Here is a 23,906-nt window from a genome sequence, read left to right on the forward strand (position 1 = left end):
TCTCTATGCATATATGAAATGAACACACACACACATATATGCACAAACACATGAATGTTATCATAATATTCAGAAATTTAATTACTCTGCAAAGTAAACATTTGCTGTTGGCTAATTCTGTAACCAGGGGCAGTGTGTGCCTGGGTGTTTTTGGGTGGGTGGTTTAAATTTGTGCAGTACTCTTAAAATTGCACAGCACCGGGAAAGATACACCTGCTTGGGGGATTTCAGAGGATTGTTAATGTCCTCTCCGTTGTCACATACACAAAAAAGGCACAAACTGGACAAAGGGTTAAACTTCTAAAGAGTTGGAGAAGAAACACTATATGCAAAAGAAAGTTTATATTCCTAAATGTAATGTCATATACATTGGCAGGCTTAAACGATAACGCTTCATAGTAGTTCTAGTAATTACCTCTGCCTACTGCTGGGCATATGGAACCCTGTTAGGCCTGTCAAGCTAGTGAATATGGAATGCATTGACATATGGAAAGAGACAGCAATACAGAAAACTTCATATAAAGATTAGTAAACACAGTAAGTGGCTGTAACGTCAAATAACATACAGTTCATTCCATGTCCTGAAGCCTTTTCCCATTAACTTAGTTCAACTTTTGTAGCTACTGTTGTTTCTCCTTGTAGGTTCTGAGCTATACAAATGTAGTTTCCAGCATCTCTGGCTTCAAAATCCTCAACAAGAAGAACACTCTTTGAGATTCTCATGGTGTGTCCAGATCCTCTGTCTATCAGTCTCCAGAAGTTTTGCATAGTCACAGGCCTCTCAGACTGTTTAAACGACAAAAAAACACAGCCCCAAACCCTGTAAGAAAATACAAGATCCTGCAAAGTATATTTAGTGCCCCTGCCCCATCAAACCCTGAAGCAAGAGTCAGTTGGTAGGAGCTATATCCAGAAGTCAGCCTGAAAGGAGGAAACGGGAGGTGTCTGGCAGTTGCAGCAATGTTTCTGTATTAAATAAGTTATGCCAAATAAGGATAACACTCTTAAGTGCAGGTACTGTGTTACCTTGAGTGATGGGCTCACAAAGCTCTGCCTGGAGTACGTGAATGGACTCCACTGCATCTGTAAGTACTTGATCAAATGGGTGGGGTACAGATGTGTGAGCATATTTTCAGACTTCAAGCATGACTCAGACAGGAAGGCAGAAGGGGCATGAGGTAGCTGACCATGCTTTACTTAGTTCTTTTTCAGTACAGAGAATTGCTTTAAGTTGTGTGTTGCAAACTCATTCCTCCTCCTCCTCCTCTAGTTGCAGAAACACTGTATCAGCATATTAGCAAACAGTAACAGTTCACTAATACTTCTAAAATTAATCCTCCCTCTAAATGTGTATGTAACATCACAGGAAAAATACAAACATGGATGCATAGAAAGAAGCTTTTTGGATAGAATCATAGAATGGTATGTTCTTGTTGTTTTAGAGGAGAAAAATAAGCCTGTTAGAAGAGACTCCTCTTATAACAGGAGTGTTTTCTCAGGTCCCAGTCCATAGTACCTCAGAAGTTTGCCAAGGACCAAGTGAGAGAAACCGACCTAAAGATAGACTGAGGCAGTCTTTCTCTTCTAAATTCCATCCCATGAATCAGCAGCTTTAATCACATTGGCTTGTGCTATGCCCATAACCTGGAGAAAACTGGTACCAGAGCGAGGTTTCTGCTTGGGAACATCTCCTTTTGCTTCATGAAATAGATGGATTGGCTCTTGACCGATATGAATGCTACAAGGCTTAAGCTACTAGTAGCAAAAGAAGTCAGACACTTATCTAGGGCCAAAGCGACATCCTCACACTTGCAAAAGGCAGAGTACAGATGCAGCTTCCTGTCATCTTGAAGCTTAGGAGTAAGCCACCATGGAATCAGGGAATGCTGAGGCAGTGACAGGCATTTACATGAACAAGAGCTTTAAATAAAAATGGGTACCATCTCATCTAGAAATTCTTAACCCTTCAGAAGGAATCAAGCCACTTAGCAGAGCTTTGCCTAGCATAACACTACCTTCTGCTCCCAGCCTCCAAATCAAGTGCTGCCTGCAATCAAGTACTACCACAACACTTGACTCAAGCCTAAGTTAAATATTTAAGTACAACTTCAGTGACCCTTCTGAAAGGGAAGGTAAAGGCCATATAATGTAGATGCTATTTGTCTGTTTAGGCTCCTGCTAGCCCAGTTTTTCTCCAACTAATTGCCTTCTGCTTTGAAGTTACAGAATCATTAAGGAGTGTATCGGGATGCATTCACAACAGGTGAATGAGCAGCTGCTTTTGTCAGGGAGTGGCAAGGATTAAAAAAACCAAACAACTGAGTGAAAAAAAGTAGGAGGGAGAGGTTAGCAACTAGAGAGAGATGAGGGTCTCTCATGCAACATATCCAGGAGCAAGCAGGGATGACAGTGCAGACTGCTCAGGGATCAAGTGGTAGATGACAACCCAGGTGCCAGGTGGGGGGATGGTGGTGAACAAACACTGTCACTGATCTCCCTGCACTGAAAGAGCAGCAATGAATGGCAACATCCAGTCAATCTTAGAACTTAGTCCTTTTTCTTGCACAAAAAGGTGGTGTATCTGACCAGCATCACTGCTGGGCCTTTCTCTTCTCCTTCCCCCCACCCCACTTCTTCCTCTGCAGCATGGAGTACTTCCTTTAGAAAGGTTAGGTCTCCAACAAGCCTGCAGTGCTTCTACTCTGACAGTTACTTAACCATTTTGTTGGTGCAGAAACACACAGCTGGAGCTGAGGCCGTTTCCACACATCACAGCCCTTTCCTGCAGCGAGGAATTGGCCTGCCCTCACATGTTTGTGTTCCACCAGTGCTACAGCAGCAGAGCTGCAGGACCTGGCCCAGTGCTGCCTCAGGTGCCTCAAGACCACTGGAAGCAGCTGGGCCAAGAGGAGCCAGCACCCAGGTTTGGGCAAGCATGCTGCTGTCAGGGACTCCAAAGCAGCCAGAGAAGGGCATGAGCAAGGCCCAGAGTTTCAGAAGACTGAGCTGAGTCTAGAATTTCATTCCTTCAGTTGTTTGTTCTCAATAATTCAGTTAGTTAAAACTGACATAAAACTGGAGTTTGCACAGCCAGTTGCTACAGTCCAGTAAACAGCCACCAAGGGAAGCTACACATAAATACATTAAAAGCCACACACACACAACCCCTCCAAAAACCGTATCAACCAACACAGCTAACGTGATCAGCAGGGGCATCTCTTCCCCCTTCAAGAGACTGAATCCTTCTAAGCCTGTCAGAGTTGAAGCCCCACCCTGAAGGCACCGAGTGTCATTTGTTGATGCATCTCACTCATAGAGCTGCTGAGAACTAAATTCAGAGGAAGATGGTGGACATTTCACTCGAAACACCACTACTGCTCTGCAGCTCACCAGATTTGGAGGCACTTCAGTTTTCCCCAGCATTTTACTTTTTAGTTCACTGACAGCTCCCAAGTTTCTCTGCTCATTTAGATCCCAACTTCAAATGGACACCAGAAACAGGAATTCTGCCAGTGCTCCCTCCCATAGTTACTCTTCCTAATACCTAATTTGCGCTATTGTTCCCAAGCCCTTCCCCAAATGCCGTGGAAGGTGTCCTCATTTAACTGCCAGGACAGGGCAGGGAGGGGAAGTTGATTTTTGAAGTCTGAGGGTTTGTGAGCAATTGTTTCAGCAGAAAAACTTATAACAAGCAGCAGGGAAAAAACCCCAATAGGAGGTAGCAGGGAGAGGGGGAAGTGAAAGAATGAACTAACCACATCCATGCAAGACCTAGAAACCTGGTTCTATGTTCCCAGTGCCCTCACCAGTAGTCTAAATCCCTTTAGTGCTCACTTGCTTTCACAATTTTCTCCCCTGAAACAGCTCAGACCTTCTCCTGACAGCAGAGTGCTCCAGACTCTGTCAGCGGCCACAGCATACCTCCAGGGCTTTAGATTTGAATTTTCTCAAGCCTAATAAGCACTGAACTCCAGTCACTCAGTTAAGTTACCAACTCTGCCCTTGCATGCTGTGCTGGCTCAGCTAGACCAGTGTGGATTCAAGTACCTTATTAGCCAGCTCTGCATTGTCCTGTGACACCCCCCTAGGAGGAGGGCTGGCACCTAGAATACAATGCACAGCCTCGGGTCCCAGAGGATCCCTCTCCTCTCATGAAGAGTTCCATCTTCCAGCAGTCTTTCTTTTGCTCCTAACCTGCTTAGGATAAACAGCAGTAGAGATGAGGATGGTTAAGAAATAAGTCCCTGTTCTAACTGGTTGGGATGTGTAGAGGGAGAAGAGAGAGGACAATCAGTGATGCCAGTCAGAGAAACCTTATTTTGTGCAACAAAAAGGATCATCAAAGTTATAGGATTCACTCCATGTTTCCAGTGGCTTCTTTGAGATGAGGCTGTAGAGGAGCCAATTTCTGTGCTTCTGGATGTGCGTAACAATAAAGCTTAAAGATTCTGTGCTGTGATGATTCATGTGCCTTAGCCATGGAGGTGGGACAGCCAGTGCAGAGGCATCACCGAGGCTTTGTGGCTTGCCCTAGAGTAGCTTCCTGATGCTGGCTCGCTGGCTTTGACCCTCTCTGAGGCTTTTCCTTGTAAATGCTGCCAGAGGCCAAGTGTCTCTGGAATGGAAACCTGAGGGAGGAGTGTGCTTTGCTGAGCCTGACTTTTGCTAACATGGGTAGAGCTCACCAGCTTAATTCCTGTGCTACTTCTAGGCTTTCAGGGCAAGATGGGCAGAAGTTCAAAAGGGAAGTGCTACCTCCTCCTGCCAGCATGCCTGAGCTAGCAAAAGGCAGACACCATGATCTGAAAGAACTTATTCCAAATCTAGACACTGACTGTCATTCAAAGCATTGCCTTTGTGAAGAATCAGCCGTTTCAGGCAGGGCACACCTCTTACCTCTTGCCCTGGGTACTGCCACCTGAAGTTGACATCTACATCTGGCTCTCCCAGGACTGTGCAGACGACATGAACACTGTCGCTGACTTCTGCTCTATTGGATGACGCCGCAATTGTGGTTGAGGGCGGGCCTTTGGGAACTGATAGAAAGAGAGTGTTTGGAAGTAGAAAAATCAGCTTCTTTCTACAGTTAAATACAACGGTAAAGCTTGTCAATTTTTGCCTCAGTTTGTTTAACGCAACAGATACTTGATGTACACCTGCAACTCTCCTCTCTACACTGGGAAATGGCTGGACTTTAAACCTACAAAGTTTTATCACATATACTTTTGATGGAGATTTTATAACTCTGTAATGACACTGCTTATTTTACCTTATTTTTTTAAAAAATAAAAGTTTTCTAACCGATGTCAGCAGCAGAAACAAGAGTCAGTGTAAGCATAGAGAGAACTGCACCTTACCTTCCACATACAGGAGGTGATACTTGATGGAAATCTGAGGTGCTCCCTGCGACTCTGCTTTGCAGTAGACAATACCTTTATGATCAGAAGTAGGGTACTGGTAGACAAAACCCTTCTTTGCATCATAAATAATATCAGTTCCATCTGTTTCAATTTCTTCTGCTGGAAATTCCCTGTGCAGAGTTACTTTTGCTGAAGGAGTGGTAACGCGGCATGGGATGACTGCAGCTTTATCTGGGTTCAGGTAGACAATCTCAAAATAACTGGGAGTGGGTACAAAAAGTTCCTCTTTATCTGTGCAGAAGAGTTGATGTAGTTAGAATATAGAAAGAAGAGAAAGTACATATGATGAGAGAAAATAACTTTAAGCAACATTAAAAGTTAACCCAAAGCTTTTTGCTTTGCACACACACACAAAAGAAAAACAACTCCACAACTTTTCTGACTTGCGAGTGTATTTTTACACAACTTGCATTACAAACATTACATCAAAAAGAAAAGCAAAGTATTCTTCACTGCAATCAGATTTTTTTTTTCATCTTAAGAAAATCTTTGGAATTCCTTTTCAGTAAGTTTCCAGATGCTCATCTGGATCTGATTCTGTTCACTCACCCACTTTTGAAGAGTAACAGACACAAGAAACTCACCACCACTGGGATGATAACCACTATTTGAAAGAGATATTCTACGGATCTGTCGTTATTTTGTACGTACAATTTTAGGCAAAACATTTGATTTACTGCTCTAAACAGTTGAAATATCTAGTGTTTTTAGAATGGCAAAGAGTATTTCTATATTTGGCACGCTGCTTAGAAAAATAATGCTGAAATTCCTCTTTCTAGCACAAGCATTTACATAATAAGATGACTGAAAAGTTCAGTCTGGCCTTTCTGAAGGAATTTATCCTCAGAACATTAAGCACTTCTGATAAATGGCTTCTGCACAGTCTCATGGTTTAATTTAGCTCCAAAACATATCACGAGCAATCCTATCTTAGCCTTTTGTGCTGAAAGATTTGCTAGCCAAGAATGCTTTAGCTTTAATCAGGCAGCAAAGGTTGTTTTACCATTTGGAATGATTTTTCATAAGAACAAATTAACCATTTGGTTTCAGTTCTGTTGTACCAAGTAGCCTCAATCTGTGCACAGTTACCTGCTATGACCCTATCCATGCAGGGTTAGGGCTACAGTCAAGCTCAGCTGTTGTGGGAGAACAAGTGTACATGAGAGTTTGCCTTTCAGTATGCTCTATAGTCTCTTGGGAGAAACTGTGGCCTTATCAAGGTCAATGTGATCAAGATTTTTAAGCCCGTGCAGGTAACTGGAGGGAGGGGGCAGTGGCAGGGAGGCCACAAAGTCAGCCAACTGCCCTGACAAAATGGGTCTTCTGCACGGATTTACTTGCTCTATCCAGACACATTTTCAAAAATGAATCCTTTTTTTATTCATTTTGTAGAAGATTCTCGGAACACGTGTTAGGATTTGCAAAGGTATTGGCTTCCCATTGCATCATGCAGTATTTTGGGTATGCATTTAGCATAATCCGTGGGGAAAATGGACTCATAAATCACACTAAGCAAGTAATGTTCTGCTCACCAGCACTATCTTCCGTAACATCCACTGAAAAAACAATATAAAACTGTGGAAGGCAAATCTTGGCAGTGAAATTGCTGACGTAGCTTTATTCCTGTCTTACTAGCAAATATAGTTCCATTAATAATCCCCCAGTGAGTTAATTACCTGTGAAAAAGATGTACGTTGAACCTGTTTTAGCCTCATCCTTCCTGCATTTGTTACCATGGCACAGCTGAAGCCAGCAGCTATATTCACCTGTGTCTGCTGCAGTGGAGTTTGTGAGGATCAGCTGACTGTACCTGTCAAGCTGCTTTATGCTGGGGAGAAGAAAAACAAAAGGCACAGACAAGCACAGATGTATTTCCTCCTACATTTCTGTCATCTGCTTTTTAAATTCCTGCTCTGCAACTGACCCATCTTTCACTTTGTTGCAGCCTCTCCTTTGCTCCAGCAAAGGCCTTGCCTACATGAGGAGTTTTATTGATTTCAGCTCCACACAAGCACTTGCAAGCTTTTGTCTCATATAGCTCATTCTTGGAATCTGTTCAGTTCTTATTTCGAAACTGAGCTGTCTGTGACTTTCTGGAGACAACACGTTCATCTACGTTCTGGCTCACTTTGTTCAAGTGTAACCCATTATTTCATGCTCCAGGTCTACCTACACGAATTGCAGTCCTTTTTTGACTCCATGAACTGGAGCATTGCTTCAATAGCGTATCAAAAAGAGAACTCAGGAGTAGTAAGCAGCAGGTACTTTAGTAAGAGTTCATTTAATGACTTTGTGCCCGCTTTTGGTGTGAATGCTTTCCCATCTTTAACGTACCAGTCCAATTTTCCACTTGCAGACACCACCATAAAGAGCTTCTGACTCAGCTTGGATGCGTTCAGCAAGGAAGCAATTTTGCATTGCCCACTCCTCTGCCCCAAGCCACCTCACTGGCATCCTCTCACTTGAGTTTCCTCATCACCCCTCAGCTATGTCAGAGCATGACCCTGAGAAGTGCTGGAGGTGTACTGGCAGTGTCATCACCTAGCTACACAAAATTCAGCCTGTGTGGTTATTTCAGACTTGGTTTGCTTTTTTCTCCCTCTCTTGAAATTCCCAGATACATGTCTCAGTGGAATGAAATTTGCAAATGTGTAAATACTCAGAAATATTTAGCTATAGACACATATGTAAATATTGACAATAAGGTTTGCTTTCTGGGCTGTTTCTTGCAGATGGATGGTTGTTATAGTTGGCAGTCTGCTGAGTTGCCTTTCAATGGATTACAAAAGCAATGGTCCAATAGTACCAGTTCTTGGGGAACCCAGTCAGGACAGGCATGATCATTACCAAGATGATCAGGGGACTGGAACATCTTTCATATGAGGAAAGGCTGCGGGAACTGGGGCTGTTTAGTCTGAAGGAGACTGAGGGGAGATCTCATTAATATTTACAAATATCTAAATGGTGGGTGTCAGGAGGTTGGGACATCCCTTTTTCCTATGGTCTCTAGCAACAGGACAAGGGGTAATGGGATAAAGCTGGAACACAAAGAGTTCCATTTAAAAGAAAAAAAACTATTTCACTGTGAGGGTGAGGGAGCCCTGGCACAGGCTGCCCAGGGAGGATGTGGAGTCTCCTTCCTTGGAGGTCTTCAAAACCCACCTGGACATGTTCCTATGTGATCTGATCTAGGTGGACTTGCTTCTGCAGGACCAGATAATCTTAAAGGTCCCTTCCAACCCTACCATTCTATGATTCTCCTGATGCCCTACACTGCTGCTCTAACCCTTTAAAATGTTATTTTCAACCACTTGCTTTTATGTGGTAGCACAAACACAAAGGTTTCCTGCTTTACTTTGCACAACATCGTGTTACAAGTTCATTTCTGCTCTAAGCAAGTCAGGAGAGATTTTTCCAGTTTTAGGCATTTGCTAGCAAACTTCTTTTCAGTGTTTCCAACCAGGTCTGGATGAATAAGAAGCTTGCATGAAGGCTGAACAGCTCCCATACTCTTATTCAACTGTGGGTTCTCTGAATGTTTATTACCCTCTTCTTTCTTCTCATTAATGTGGCAGTTATTCTGTGAGGCAGATGCCTGACTGAATCACTTGGGATTAGCATGCTTTGAAGAAATTCTTATCCTCTAAAACACCTTGTCACTGGGCAACAGTGGTACTACAGACATGCCTGACTTTACTGTGTGCTCTAAATTCTCTGTTTTGCTTGCGTCTACATTGCAGGCAGAGCAACTTCTTAAACAGAGGCTGCTACTTCCAGCTACACCCACCTCCTGACATTGCTGACTCTAGGTCTGTTGCCAGCAGTTTGCACTGCCGCCAGCAACCACAAGCAATGGTTTGTGGAACCCCACATTCAGCCTCCAGACAAGGCCAGGAGCTTAGAAATGCAAACCACACCAAACACAACCCAGACAGGGCTAAGTGGGAACTCCTTTTACCCTTCAAGGCCTCGGACACCGTTAACACACTCACCCTCCACGGGGCAGACCTGAGGCACACCCGCTGATGCACAACCTCATCTGATGCCACTTTTTGGAGTCACATAATTACAGAATGTTAGGACTTTCATTTTTAATACAGACACATATTTATTCATTACAAATTACCTTCAGGTTTTGGATAAGCTTTGAGAGATTCCTATTCATGCAAGAGATCCTGTTGCATATAATACCCAACAGGAGGAAAAGAAATGCAGAAGATGTCTTATGTGTACCACTATTATTATTTAGTTTCACAGTTCTTGTTTCACAGGCTACATGACTGCATCCGAATAAAATGTTTTCCAAGTATCCAGCACTAAATGTCAACATTACAGAGTAATCATTATGCCAGAACATTTTTGCCTCCAACCATTAATGCAGACACTGAACTATAGCTCAAAATCCCAACAGACAAAAAAAAAAAAATAAGGTCAGAGTTAATTAATTATTGTACAGAGTGTTCTGCTTAACTGAGAACAAGCTATCTAGTAATCAATGGAAACAGCCCAGCGAGGTAGTCATCCACAAACATGCACTAACAAAACCTGGCAACTGAGAGTGGAAGTGTTGAGACTTGTGAAATGCCCATGCCATGCTAAGCAGACAAAACAGCCATGTAAATTAAGTTATAAATGGTAAATCCTACAGCTGACCGGTATTTCCAGGATACCTTTTCTGTCATGAGTATTTGAGATGCTGGGAAATCTGACTCCAAAGCCAAAATTTTGCTGTGCTCAACATATCATAAAGTAAACCTGTTGTGTATACGCACATTTCAAAACTGCTTAAAGAAACTAGAAAACTACACCAAAATCTTATTCCATACATTCATCTTATTAAGCTTTAGTTAAGCGAAGTTCAAAAGATCTTTGCCAGAACAACTATACTATGTTTAGAAGCTAAAAAATAAGAGATATAAAAGACAAAAAGTATACATAGCATCACTCAACCAAGCATCTAGAAAACTCTTCTCAAGCAGCTGCATTCATAGTGACAAGAGAGCTTATCCGAAATACAAGCTCACTAGAGAACATAACATCTCTACTGTTTAACACAAGAAAAAAATCCCCAGCTTTCAGACTTCAAGGCACATGGAACAAAGTGAAAGTTATACAGGTGAGCACAACTGATGCCCCACTAAGCCAGCAGGAGCCTGCATTCACTGAAAGCACTACGATCTCTCCTGCTACAAGACACAGTTTCCTCAACACATCGCCCCCAATGTGCCTGTGGTGCATGTCCAGCTCTTTGCCTCAGCTTCTGGTGCAGCAGTTCCATTTCACTTGAGTTTATGTATCAGATGAAGTTCTGTGACACAAACGGCCTTTGGCAAGTGAGAGACCCATGCTCCCAATCAGGCAGAACAGAGACTATGTGAAATCAGTCTGCCCTCATCTACAGCAGCTTCTTGCTACAAAGGGTAAGAAAGGGAAAATGTGCTTACCCTTACTTTCCTTTCATCCCTCCCAGTTTTTGATCCTTCTCATACATCTGTAGATCTAGTTTCTGGGTGAGTCCACAGTCATTAATCTGTTACGTACAAAACAGCATTCCAGCCCTTCTGTCTGGAGGTGCATGTGCTACCTTTGACCACTAACACCCCCAAGATTTTTAGCCAGTTCAGACAGTACACAAAATTTTGAGACAAGAAAAAAAATACCTGCAGGGTTTATTTATGCTGCACAAGGCAACAGAACATTACAGACAATAAGCTAGTCCTGAGGCAAGCTGGTGTGTTTTGGGAGCCACGTTTGCATGATTCTAGCTCTTTCCCCCCAGAATTACATTGCATGCTACACTCTCTAAAGCTACGTAAATCATTTCAGTGTGTACTGTTATTTACTCCAGTCAGGACAGTGAAAAGAGGGTTTGTTCTCTGTCTCAATATTAAACTGAGAGTCCTCCTTCTCCTCTTTGTTTCACTCCATGTCTTTCCCTCTCCCAGTATGACACTTTTAGCTTATTGTTAACAGCTACAGACCTGTTAAAAACTGAGACTAGTACAGCAAGCAAAAATATTTTATTTAACAGGTCATAAACTATACCTACAAAGGTAAACTCAAATCACAGCCACCAATACTACAGAAACGGCCCTTCTAAATATAATCCCTTCCTTCTTAGGAAAGTCATACTGTCATCCAGACTGCTGTACTCTCCTTACCATCTGGGTGAGTTAAAAATGTGATAAGCATGGCATGCAGACAAAACATCTGGCTTTTATCCCTCCTTTTTGCAGACACCCATAGGAAATACCTTACGTGGATGCTAAATTTAACTAGTTGCAAACCAAAACACTCTCTTCTCCTAGAACTACAGGCAGGAAACGGAAGGTAGTAAGTTAGCATCTTCAGCCTCTGCCCTGGATTTCCACTGTTAATAAACCCTCCCACCAAATGAGCTACAAATGACCTCACCAACTTATGCCTTAAGGTCTCTTCTGCCTGCTGTAATTGCAATTCTACTAGATGTCAGGGTCCTTAAAGGCTTCTCTTGCAGCAGCTGAAGTTAGAGGACTTTAGTAGTTCCCAAGAGATGCTAAAACATCTAGCTTAATATTTCCACCAGACCTGCTGAATTTGTACATCTCTCTATTATTTAAAGAAGAACCAGGAACTGGATGCCCGAGTACCTGTTGCTGTAAGAAGGGACAAATGAACACAAGACAGATGGTCATTAGTCCCCAGCAATTGCACTGGCCTCATGGCCATTGCCCCTCCTCGTCACTTATCCTCCAGGCCCAGCAACCCCCTCTTCCTTCACTTTCCAGTACCTCCTCAGACCCCGACCACTTCCCCGCTGCAGCAGCCACAAACTCTGGTTTGCGCCAGTGCCCCACCTCCACCCAGACTAACATGGAAATCCAAGGTGAAAAAACCAAGCCCTGTTAATTAGCTTAGGTTACACTCCACACCTCACTAATTGGTAATGAAGGGATTGCCTTATACTTGGTCCTTACGCACTCAAAAAATGTTAGAAGACACTGGACATATGTACCTAGACAAGTAATCCTTTTTTGCTGTGAATCATTTGCTAACAATGCTTGTTTCCCCCTCTTCCCCCTTCACCCTATATTCAGCATTTTGTTTTAAAATGAGTGTAATAGATTTGTAAAATGTTAAGCTTTGCCTCTTGCAGTTGGTGCCTGGTGTGTGGTCTTTTGCCTGCCACAAGGAAAATATAAGCTCCTCTTTAATTATAACATTGTTAATAACCTTTTCTGCTGACAGTTCACTTATAAGCACTACCAACTGAGGTAACTGAATAACGTGCTATCTTTATGGTATTTCCAGCTAAATTAAATCAAAGCTTTCTAAAAAACACAGAATATAAATTTAATATTTCACATTCTACAACACAGACTATTTCCATATGCATCTATTAGCACTGCAGCAAAGATCTTGAGATAATTACCAAAGTAATGCTAAAAATGTGAGGAAAATATAACTGCCCGAGATTCTGTGGTCCAAGTCTCCATAAATTATTACTCTTCTGTGTCTTTGAAGTGTGTTGCTAATCTACGTCTTCAATTTTTGTAGTTAATTATAGGATCTTCTAACATTTAAAATTCTTGATTCAGTCTAACTCAGCACTACTGCTTCAGTAATTTACTTCAGACTAATTTTTCTACAGCAGAGATCGTATTTCGATGCAGACTCTTATATAAACCTAACATACCTCTAGAGGAAAATAAATACTTAGGCGAGTTATATCCACCCAGTCAAAATGTTTTATAGCATTTCTTCTGTGTGCCGTTATTAACTTTTGGTTTACGGTTAAAATACCACAAATACCGTGAACTTGAGTGAGAAGAGAAAGGTAAAGGGCTGAGGCAACAGAATCCCAAACTACTTCAAACCACAAAACACTAAATTACACAATTAGGAAAGGTGTTACCTTTTTTCCCCCCAAACTACCTTAAATTCCTGTATTTTGTCCCATGTCCATCACTGGAAAACTACTTAATTTTTTAAGAGAGGAATATAAAGTCAAAATAAATAAAGAAGAAGCACTAAGAATCCTCTCAAAAAAGTGTAAATACTTGCCTTGCCTTCTTCAAGGCCAGATGCCAACACTCAGATAACATGACCTCGAGGTCTACAGGCCCAAATCATGCCAGCGACCTATTTACAAACGCACCAGACGCAAGACACTCTCCAAAACTACAACCACCATCCCCCAACCCCTCCCTGCACTCTCTCCCCGGTTCCCTGTCGACACTACACACCGCGCACTGAGCTTCGGCTTGCCGGGAGCACAGGCCTGTACTGCAGCTGATAAACGCCACCTGCTGGGATACATCCAGATAAAACATCACTTCTTCCAAAAGAAAAAGCAGTAGCTGTTTCAAATCGGCCACGAGATCTTGTAGGGGATATCCCTGTGACAAGCCCTCAGCAGAAACAGGCTGGCTGCTGTAACCTACTGACAGAAGCCTCGCACTAGCTAGAAGTCTATTCACCCAGCGTGGTTCTTGAACTTCTAAGCCATCAGGGAACATGCAAACACTCAGAGAACTGGCTCATGAATTACGGGATGTGCCAGAGATCGCAGTGTGTAACTGCCAATCTTCCACACTCCTCTTTGTAAAGAGAAGTGGAAAGGAGAATAATGTATCTGAAAAAACGATTAACTTGGAGTGATTTTAAGGTAGCATCATACCTGTAAATAAGTGAAATGGATCATAGATATTCAAGCAACCTTAGTTATTTCCAGAAAGCATACACACTTGTACTTAATTTAGGAACAAAACAACAACAGGAGTTGATGTCTTTGCTCATACCCCTGTGCCTCTCCTGCCTAACAATCCAAGAAAAGCTCCTTAAATCTCTTTCTTAGGACATCATTCACACTGCTCCACAGTCTCTTCACTACTTGTCCTTCACAGAGACATAAATCTTCACAAAACAGCCAGTGGAAACAAACACTACTCCTGGCAATGAAATGCCTGGGGAAGACGTCCTCAAGCCCCCTAGATGCTCATCCTCTTTCCAACACAGAACTAAATTACTACATTAAATCTACATTTAACTATGTGTACTTTGGGGCAATGCTGTTTTTCTGCAGTTTCCAGTAATGGGACTAGGGGTCATGGACATAAGCTGGAACACAAGAAGTTCCACTTAAACGCTAGGAAAAGCTTCTTTCCTGCAAGGGTGAGGGAGCCCTGGCACAGGCTGCCCAGGGAGGGTGTGGAGTCTCCTTCTCTGGAGGTTTTCAAAACCCATCTGGATGTTTTCCTGTGTCACCTGATCTAGGTGGACCTGCTTTGGCAGGGGGATTGGACTGGATGATCTCCAGATGTTCAAAAACTAGCAAGGCAAGCAAATATATGGGTTTCCGTTAAGATCTCACTAGATGAAGGAAAAAGCCTTCTTAAACCCAAGGTGACTATCCTCCACATTAAACTCTGCCACACCACAAACCTCACGATTCCCTTTTAACTGAACTGAAAAAGTAAAGACTGCTCTTTTTTTGCTCCTTAGCATGGTGGTTTGTGTACTTTTTTGCTAATTTAGAGATGTGGGTTTGAATCTCTTCAGGAAATTAATCTTAGTGTCTCAGGTGGTAGCTAACACTAGCAACAGGTACAGCTCACCAGGAGCAGGTCTCTAGAGCAAGAGTTAGCAGTGAGCATCTGACATCCACACTCACACATTCTAAGAGTTTTACCTTGGATCAGCTCTACTGTGCTTGCTTGTTAATGGCTGCAGCAGACTGGTGTCCTGCTGGACCATATCTATTTTAAATTCATCAGAAGGAAACATGCTACGAGACTATTCACCACTGCAAATCACAGAGCAGTGACTGGTGAGGACTGAAAGATGCTCACCCATTTTTGTTGGTGTTAGAAACCCCTAAGTGGAACATCTCGATCACAGAAGTATAAGCAAACAAACTAAACCCCACCATTGGTGTTGAAAATGGTAGGAAAAAAAAGAGTTCTGGATGTTTTTCCCCACAAAAAACAACTTACCTGAGCCTGGAGTCTTTAAAGGTGTCTAAGTATGAGGGATAGTTCCAAGTAACGTTGCTCCCCTTACATCGCAGTTCTATGCTTTGTCCTGCAGACAGGCTTAAAGTGGCAGCTAGTTTCTGGAAACGACCTTTATCCATCACCTGTGTCAGTATAGACTGGGACTTCAAAGAGGCATCAGCAGATTCTCTCTCCTTCATTTTGAGGGTTTTGGGTTTTACTTTTTTGTTAACAGGCTTAATTTTGTTTTCCCCGGGTTCTTTTGGACGTTTACTCTTCACAGGCTGTCCAATAACTAGTAAAACAAAGAAAGAAAGAATCACAGAATGATGGAAGGCAATGTTACCAATCACAAAAAGGTTACAAAGTCTCTTGGAGAAAAATAATAATCACAGAGAGTAACTAAAGTTTTGGTCTTCCTAGAAAGGATTCAGAAAAATGAGGAGGGATTAATTTCCATAAGTTTTTGAAGTTTCTGGCATGACCTCTTTTCCTGGGGAAGGGCGGGGGGGGGAAGAGAGCTTTCAACAACATGTGGAAAATCTATACTTACAGTTCACATAAAAAGAGAAATATGTAAGGTATGAGAATCTTACAAATGAGAAAGGAAAGAAACATGGCATTTCTGTCTCCAGCTACTTTTGTGATTTCTACCTCATGTCATTCCCATTTAGTACACAATGCTATCCAAGTTCTCCCTCTTCACAAGGATGTCACCCTCCCTATCAATTGTGCATAACCTTTTCACATCACATTACTCTAACAGGCACATGAAGAAAAACTGGCAAGTGTGGAACTTCATGATGACTTACAAAATACCAACAGTGATGTAGTTTTCTTCTTTTCCAGTAAGCAATGTGAAAATACAAATGGCACTAAAGTCACTTGAAGGTATTTAGTCACTTCTCTGTAACAGGCCATTTATTTTGACAGTCAAGACGTAAACAGAACCTTGTAAGAGATTTCATTATTTGCTAGAGACAACAGGGATGCCCAGTTGCCTTTAAAAACAAAGCAAATGAAACAGAAAGGAAAAGTGAGATGTCTCAAGCTCAAAAAAAAAAAAAAAAGAAAATCAAGACATTCCCACTTGATAACAGGAAACTGATACCAGGAAACACAAAACATTTCTCAGAGGAGCCTAAAACTGCTGTGCCCAGACACCAAAAACTCCACTAACTGTGACTGACAGCAAATTCCCATTGAACACAGCTTTTCCACATGAAAATGCATGAGTACTTTATTGTACAAATCAATCAACAAACTCCCCCTGGAATTACAAGCCCTGATGCATACTGAGTCAGCACGAATTGCAACTGGTACTGGCTGCAGTGTGAACAGCAGCACTTCCCTGCCACTGATGGTTCCCGTGACCTTCCCCATTCCCCAGCTGGACACCTCGCACTGCTTCAGCCTTCCACTTCTCTAAGTCCAGGTTGATGTACACCACATCTCTTTTAAATGCCACAGAGCCCAGAAAATTCAATCTGAATATTAAAAAATGATTTTTACTGTCAAGGTGGTCAAGCACTGGCACAGGTGTCTCAGAGAGGCTGTGGAGTATTCACCCACAGAGATACTTGAAACCCAACTGGACAGAGTCCTAGGCAACCTGCTCAGACATGGGGTTGGACTGGATGATGTCTCTTCCATTCTGTGACTCCGTGATCTTGGCACGCAGAGCAAGGCTGCCTGTGTAGGAGCACTTGTCATCTAGCCTCACATCAACTGGAAAATAAACTGGAAGATAGCAGTGTTGCAGTCGTCTTAGTTTGCCTGATGCATTTTGAACTCTTTTGGATTCTCACATAATAATCCTATGGTTTAGTCTCTGGCGCAGAATATGCATCTCACAGCTGTTCATTTACATCACATTTGGGTAACAGAAAGAAGACAAAAGCAGACTGTACACCAGGTTAAACATATGGTCAAATCACAGTTGGATATATGTAAGTGGTGTCTTCATTAATGTATAAATAGCTTGGTATTTTTCAAGAAAGCAATTAAAATATTAGACTTTCTCTAGAGTCATGAAGTATACTCCAAGATCACTCTCCTAAGTAGGAATTATTGGTTAGAAGTTGCTAAGTTGCTAAACTCCATCAGTGCATGGAAGAAAGGAGAATCATTTGTATTACTCTACATCTATCAACACAAAATTTCAAGATCTAATTTCACTGCCCGGTCTTTTAAAATGGAAAGATCTTTCGGCAACTTTTTACTGTCAGTTTTCTCTTCTTAGAGCAGATTGATAAACATGCTGAAAAGCATCTGCCTGTACAAGATCCCTATGAAATTCAGCTGGAGAAAAACAATTCTATGCCCACGCTGCAAAACCTGAAGATTAATTCCTACTCTTTGTCTCCTGTTAGTTATAACTCCATAACAGGTCTTCCCTTGTCTCACAGACCTTGGTTACCAAGGTGTCTTGAACAACGGACTTATCAAAAGCTTTTGGGAATCCAAGTACATCAACCAAGTCATCCATGCCCACACTCTTACCAAGTCCTTCAGAGAACTTCAGCAGATTTGCAAAGCAAAACACATCTGTGAACCAAAAACATCCAAACCACAACAAATAAAAAACCCATTATGACTTTTCTGTAACTCATGCCTATTTATTCACGGTCCAACTTACAGAATACAGAGATTTGGCTTTCTGCCCTGTACCTCCCTCAAAAACCTGAAACCAGTGGCATATTTCCATGAAAAAAAGAGGATTTATGTGACAGGTTATGCACCAGCATTAAGACTTCAACAATTTCATATTCAAATTTGTCTTGGGTGCGTATCAACAAATCACGGCAAGTAAACACTGTCCGTGTTGACATGTTCTAAAGCCAGTTCTTCTGACACGTTAATGAGACACGTCCTTTGACAATTCTCCATGTCAAGATTGTGCTTCAGAGCCTGCTACTGCAGTGTTCTGCAGGATACTGCACTCAAAGTTTCTGATACACTTATTATTCACCTTTTCCATTAAACCCTCCCTAAGTACCTCCATAGCAAACATGGTTGCATACAATTAATTAGGTTTTTAATTTGCAGCTTTACTTGCTGTACATGTTCTTTCCTATCCTCCATCCCTACCAGGCTTACAAAGTTTGTAGCTATCTCTGCCCCATGCCAGCACTTTCAAAGATGAAAAGGATTTATGGCTGGTTTTATTCCTTTTGCAAGCTGTTGGTCAAACTCTCTCTTTCCCTGCCTGATTCTAGCTTTTATATTTAATCCATATGTGAGTTAATGAGCCTCCCTATCTTATATAATTCCTCCTTCCGAAATTAAATGCATCAGTTGTTTCTTGGGCTTTTATTATTCCTGAGAGCATATTAAAACTACAGTCTGACTGTTCTAAAGCAACATCTGAATCCAATTACCTGAGTGTTGCTCCAGATAAAGTCAAGAACTGCTGCTTTTCTTGGGGGTTCTCCAACTAACTGCTCTAAGAAGTCATCGTATGTGGCATCTAAACAATTCTGCTCAGCATCACGCCCCAGTGTGTGTGACCCAGCCTACAGGAGGGTAATTCCTTTTTTTTTTTTTTGCTCTTCCATCCAGTCCTTGCTGCCCCTGATTTCCTTAACAGAGCAGCCATTCCCTCCATCATGTTGAGTGGTCAGTAACCAGGTTATTTGCTCTCCACAGGGCTGGCTGGTACATCAGCCCAGATGACCTTCACTGACAAAACCCACCAGGAAACTTTAGTGTCAAATCTGGTTTCTTCAACATGTACTGCCTCTTCTCCCTTGCGTAGAACTATTCTGTCTCTCCTGTGTAATTTGTGCCGTAGTATGAGGTCTCACTGATAAGCCTGATAAGCTTTTTGGATAAGGATTCCCAATTCAAACCAGCCGTGACAGTTCCCTGTTGAACTTTAAAGATTTGTCTGCAGAAGCACACAAGCTTTGGTCCAGCCACTCTTTCCTTCCCAACTCCAAATAGGACTATTTATTCAGACTGCCCTTTGCCATTTCCACTACATTCTGCCAACCTCAATCCTGACAATTGTTCAAAGGCATATAGTTCTTATAAGCTCTCCCCAAGGAAATGCACCATCCCAAACTGCATGTTCTTACACACCTGACACTATGCCTTTAAGACACCGTTAAAGACTTCCCTGTGAAAGCTTTTCAATTTTAAGTGCCAGCAGCCTGGTTTTGATTTTCCCTAGATGAAGTTTTTCCTCTCTGCACAAGCTCCCTCTGTTCCACATTTCTGTACTTCCCAGGGAGTCTGAACACTTTCCTCCCATATCAAACTCCCAGACACACAGTGAGACTCTTGTCTGTCTGACCTTGTATTTCCCTGCAGGTGACAACAGGGACATTTCAGGAAACGCCATCAGATGAGCTTTTATCTTCCTACACAGAAAACCCTAGTTCTGCTTCTCTGCTGCACCTCTCCAAAAGCTGAGTGTCCAAGCAAGTTGTGACCACACTTCTCAACACTCCCTGGAAATCTGCCCAGGAATCTACTGACACCACCACTTCTGCACCCCACAATCCCACCTTCTCTCGTGTGGCAGGTGTCCGGAAGATCTCGGGTTGTAACGTGAGAGGTGGAAGGTACAGAAGAGGTGGGCACGGGGTGGAGTGAGAGGAGGTGCTGGTGGTAGCAGATATAAGCACATGGTGTAAACAAGGGGTTGGAATAAAGTATCATCCATGCTGAGTGTGTGGTGATCCTTGTCCCCTCAGCGGGGGGCTGAGTAATCCATGCGGGCAGCCTGGTGGCGTTGCCGGTGGTGGCAACATCTCGTCACCAAATCAAGTACCTGTATGCCCAATAACTAACTGGTACAGTAGTCTGTTACCCAAGATAAGAAAGGACACACAATCAAATCCCTCTAGGAACACAGAAGCCACCACACAGATTCCTCCATTTCCTTACCCAGACTGTAATCCCAGAGGTGAGAACAAACTCAACTAGCCTGTTTATGCAAGTACGCGCATTTGCTGTGTCTGGGATACTTCACCATCTCACTAGATTTTTGTGCAGAACCTCACAGTCTTAATCCGGCAATAGCACTTCTTATTTAAACATAATAAAATCAAGACTTAGTAGAAAAATATGTACTAAGAAAACTCCTTTCCACCCCTGATCATCTCTAAATGTCAGTTCTAAGACGCACTGCACTCGTTTCTTGTGAAACAGTACATTTGGAGTCCCTCCTAACCCATCGTGCCCGTGTAGGAGACTATGCACTGATACATCACAGAAATATACCACTCAGCCCTTTTGCTCCCTGGTTCACAGTATCTGTCTTATCCTAGCCTTCAGTTAGCCCCTTATTCTTTCAGATGTTACAAACACAACAATCCCCAAGGGACTGTCACATAATGCTAAAAACCATACAGTTTTGACTTGAAATATCACCTATATCCACCAACCACTAGTTTCACAGCTGCACTCGAGAAGGCCCTTGATCTTCTTCAAGTGTCCACCTAGAGATACTAGACAAGAACATAAGGCTGGAAAATCTTTTGCCTAGGTTACAACTCATTTCTTGTTCTGTATTTCTATTGTCTATTTCTCAAATAGAAAACACTTTTCCTGATGTGGTAGATCTTTCATACAAAATCCTCTGCCGCACCATTCTGGTCCAGAGTACAATTTCTCTGCATGTAGTTTTAAGAAAAATTGTGCTGGACAGGACTTCTGGAAGTCCTTTCCTGCCTCCGTTCAGTTGTTCAGAGCCTTCTCTCGTTGAGCTCTGACTGTCCCAAAGGCTGGACACTCTACAGTCTCTCCTGAAAATTTCTTTCAGTGATCAACAGCTCCCATGGTAAACGATTTTTTTATGTTCTTAGAAGAACGTTTTCCTTATGACCTCCTGGGCCACCTGTGGCAATTGCCTCCTTGCCTTCCACTGTGCACTTCAGAGCATGCCTCCCATTTCTTCACAAACCCTTCCATGGGCTGCACAGGCATTGTTTCCCAAGCCCTTCTGTGGCCAAAACCAAAGGAATTGGCTTTGTCATTTCTCTTGAAAAAGTTTATGTAAGTTTATTCGTGTTCCGCAAGGGAAAACAGCCCCTCTTTTGGGCCTGTGTTAGGTTAAGGATTGGTATGAACATCCCTTCCCAGTCAAAGTCTTGCCCTTTCCCCACCCAGACTTCATCACCACCTGAAACTGAGCTCTGAGTAAAGTCTGGTTCTCTCTACAAACTACTACCACGCATAAAACCTTTTTTTTTTTTTAAACCCGAGCACCACACCTTCGGGCCACGTCACGAGGGTTTAAGCGCAGACTTCAATGTCCGCCCTAGAGAGAAACGGCGGCGAAATGCCTCTCCCCAAGAGGCTCGGCGGCTTGTTGGCCGCAGAGCGAGACGGCAAGTTGCCTTGCCTGTGCCGGCAGGACGGAGCGTCGGCCCCGCCGCCTCCGGGACGGCTGCAGCCCTGCCCCGAGGGCATCCCGGCGCGGCGCCCCGCGGGTGTTAGGACGGCGCGGCGCGCTGCGGGGAGCAGCCGCGGGCACCCGCCGCCGCCTTCGCGGGGCAGGGGCGGCCGCGCCAAGGGCGAGGGAGGCGGCCCGGCAGTAGGGAAAGCCCGAGGCGGCCGGCAAAGCGGGGGAACCCGGCGGAGCGGAGGGCGGCAGGGGTCGCGGCTCACCGTGCGGCAGCGTTCCCTGCAGCAGCAGCAGCAGGCAGAGCAGCACCCAGAGCCGCATGGCGGGAGCGGACGGGGCGCTGCGCTGAGGCGGCGCGGGCGCGGCCACGGCGGCGGAGGGGGATGGCCCCGTGGCGGCTCGGCGGGCCGCGGAGCGGGGAGGAGCCGGCCGGGGCTGCCTGCCCGAGGCTGCTTGCCCGGGACTTGTCTCCCGCCGGCGGGAAGGCAATACTCCGCGGGTCGCCGCTGGCGGTCAAGGCACCTGCTCACAGAGAGGACTCCTCCTGAACTGCCTGAACTCCCCTTCCCTCTGTCTCTTCCACAGCTCCTTGCCTCAGACAGCACAAGCACAAGCCCAGTGCACTCACGCAGGTCTCTGTGTTCAGAGCGGTAATGCAGCTGCATCCCAAATGATCTAGACCTCAGACACCTGTGGAGGTTCATTGCCTGAAGGTCTGACAAAGCTACAGGCTTGGGGCAGAGTGGCTGGAAAGCTGTCCGGCAGAAAAGTGCCTGGCAGTGTTGGTCGACAGCTGGCTGAGCATGAGCCAGCAGTGTGGCCAGGTGGCCAAGAAGGCCAGTGGCATCCTGGCTTATATCAGAAACTGTGGCCAGCAAGACCAAGGAGGTGATTATCCCTGTGTACTCGACACTGATGAGGCTGCATCTTGAATACTGTTCAGTTCTGGGCCCCTTAGTAGAAGAAAGACATTGAAGTGCTATAGTGTGCCCATCCAGAGGTGGGCAACAAAGCTGGGGAAGAGGCTGGAGCACAACTCTTATGAGGAGTAACTGAGGGCACTGGGGTTGTTTAGCCTGGAGAAAAGGAGGCTGAGAGGAGACATGATCACTCACTATAGCTACCTGACAGGAGGTTGTAGTGAGATGGAGTTCAGTCTCCCAAATAACAAGTAACATGACCAGAGGAAATGGGCTCAAATTGTGCCAGGGAAGGTTTAGATTGGGCATTAGAAGAACTTTTTCATGGAAAGGGTTGTTAAACTGTGGCATAGGATGCCCAGGGAGGTAGTGGAGTCACCATCCCTGGAGATATTGCCAAATCATGTAGCTGAGATGCTGAAGGACATGGTTTAGTGGTGGACTTTGCAGTGTTAGGTCAGTGGTTAGACTTGATGATCTGAAATATCTTTTTCAGCCAAAATGATTCTATGAATTAGCTTGTCAGTGACAGGTGCCTTTTGCCATACGTGGCTTTGTGTGTGTGCACTCACTTTGCGTTGCTATTTGGGGCTCTATAGTCCATGACACAGCTTTCATGTATGACTGATAGCCATGTGAAGCATATTAAGAAGGTGCAGGCTTCTCGTCACCACTAAGAGTTAAGTATGGTAAACTTGACATTTGCTGTGTGTGTTTATGCCCACAGTGAGCTGCCAAAAGCCAGTTCTTGAAATCTGAGGGCTTTCTTGAAGGAGAAGAGTGGAGAAAATATGACTGGAGGGGTCATAAAGGTGGATGCAGGGCAAGGTGAAGATGCCGGGCTGGGAGGAGGAAAAATAATCATAGGTCACAGGCAGACACAAGACCAGAGTTCACCGTGAATCAAGATAAAGTGGGGAATGGCATTCACAGCCACAACTTCACAGTGATACTATGTGAGAGTAAAGCTTTTACAGATCTTACAGGAAGTCTAGGCTTTGTTTGCATCCATTAAAAAAGTTAGAAGGGATACATATAATGCTTCTCTACACTCATAAATACTTGCACATGCAGATTTTCAGAGACCTGCTTGCCTTAGCCTGCTCCAGGTCTTCACCCTGGGGTGTCTGTTTAATGGTAAAGCAGTCGATAGGGCCCAGGTGTGGAGTAAGATGATGGAATGTCATGATCTCTTTTTCATTGTTCAGCCCTATTACAGTTCTGTATAGAATTCTTA

The 23,906-nt window shown here is 43.7% G+C and overlaps 1 protein-coding gene across 1 annotated transcript; it reads right to left on the bottom strand.

Moving 5' to 3' along the window:
• Positions 1–57: 57 nt before the first annotated feature.
• Positions 58–22,112, bottom strand: PDGFRL (platelet derived growth factor receptor like). The gene is made up of 6 exons (XM_061993217.1): positions 22,013–22,112; positions 15,395–15,689; positions 7,097–7,248; positions 5,358–5,651; positions 4,897–5,036; positions 58–786 (listed from the first exon to the last, which is right to left on the bottom strand). The coding sequence occupies exons 1-6, from the start codon at positions 22,068–22,070 to the stop codon at positions 598–600; spliced, it is 1,128 nt and encodes a 375-aa protein (XP_061849201.1). The 5' UTR covers positions 22,071–22,112; the 3' UTR covers positions 58–597.
• Between the last annotated feature and the right edge of the window lie 1,794 nt (positions 22,113–23,906).

The sequence above is a fragment of the Colius striatus genome, chromosome 3, assembly GCF_028858725.1.
Source record: "Colius striatus isolate bColStr4 chromosome 3, bColStr4.1.hap1, whole genome shotgun sequence".
Taxonomy (NCBI): Eukaryota; Metazoa; Chordata; class Aves; order Coliiformes; family Coliidae; genus Colius; species Colius striatus.

What these genes read in the sequence shown, in the direction of transcription:
- PDGFRL (XM_061993217.1), bottom strand. Translation starts at nt 22,070, where the DNA reads ATGCGGCTCTGGGTGCTGCTCTGCCTGCTGCTGCTGCTGCAGGGAACG. An exon ending in GCAGGGAACGCTGCCGCACG is followed by an intron (nt 15,690 to 22,012) that starts GTGAGCCGCGAC and finishes TTGTTTTACTAG; the next exon opens with TTATTGGACAGCCTGTGAAG. An exon ending in GGCAGTACCCAGGGCAAGAG is followed by an intron (nt 787 to 4,896) that starts GTAAGAGGTGTG and finishes TCGTTTAAACAG; the next exon opens with TCTGAGAGGCCTGTGACTAT.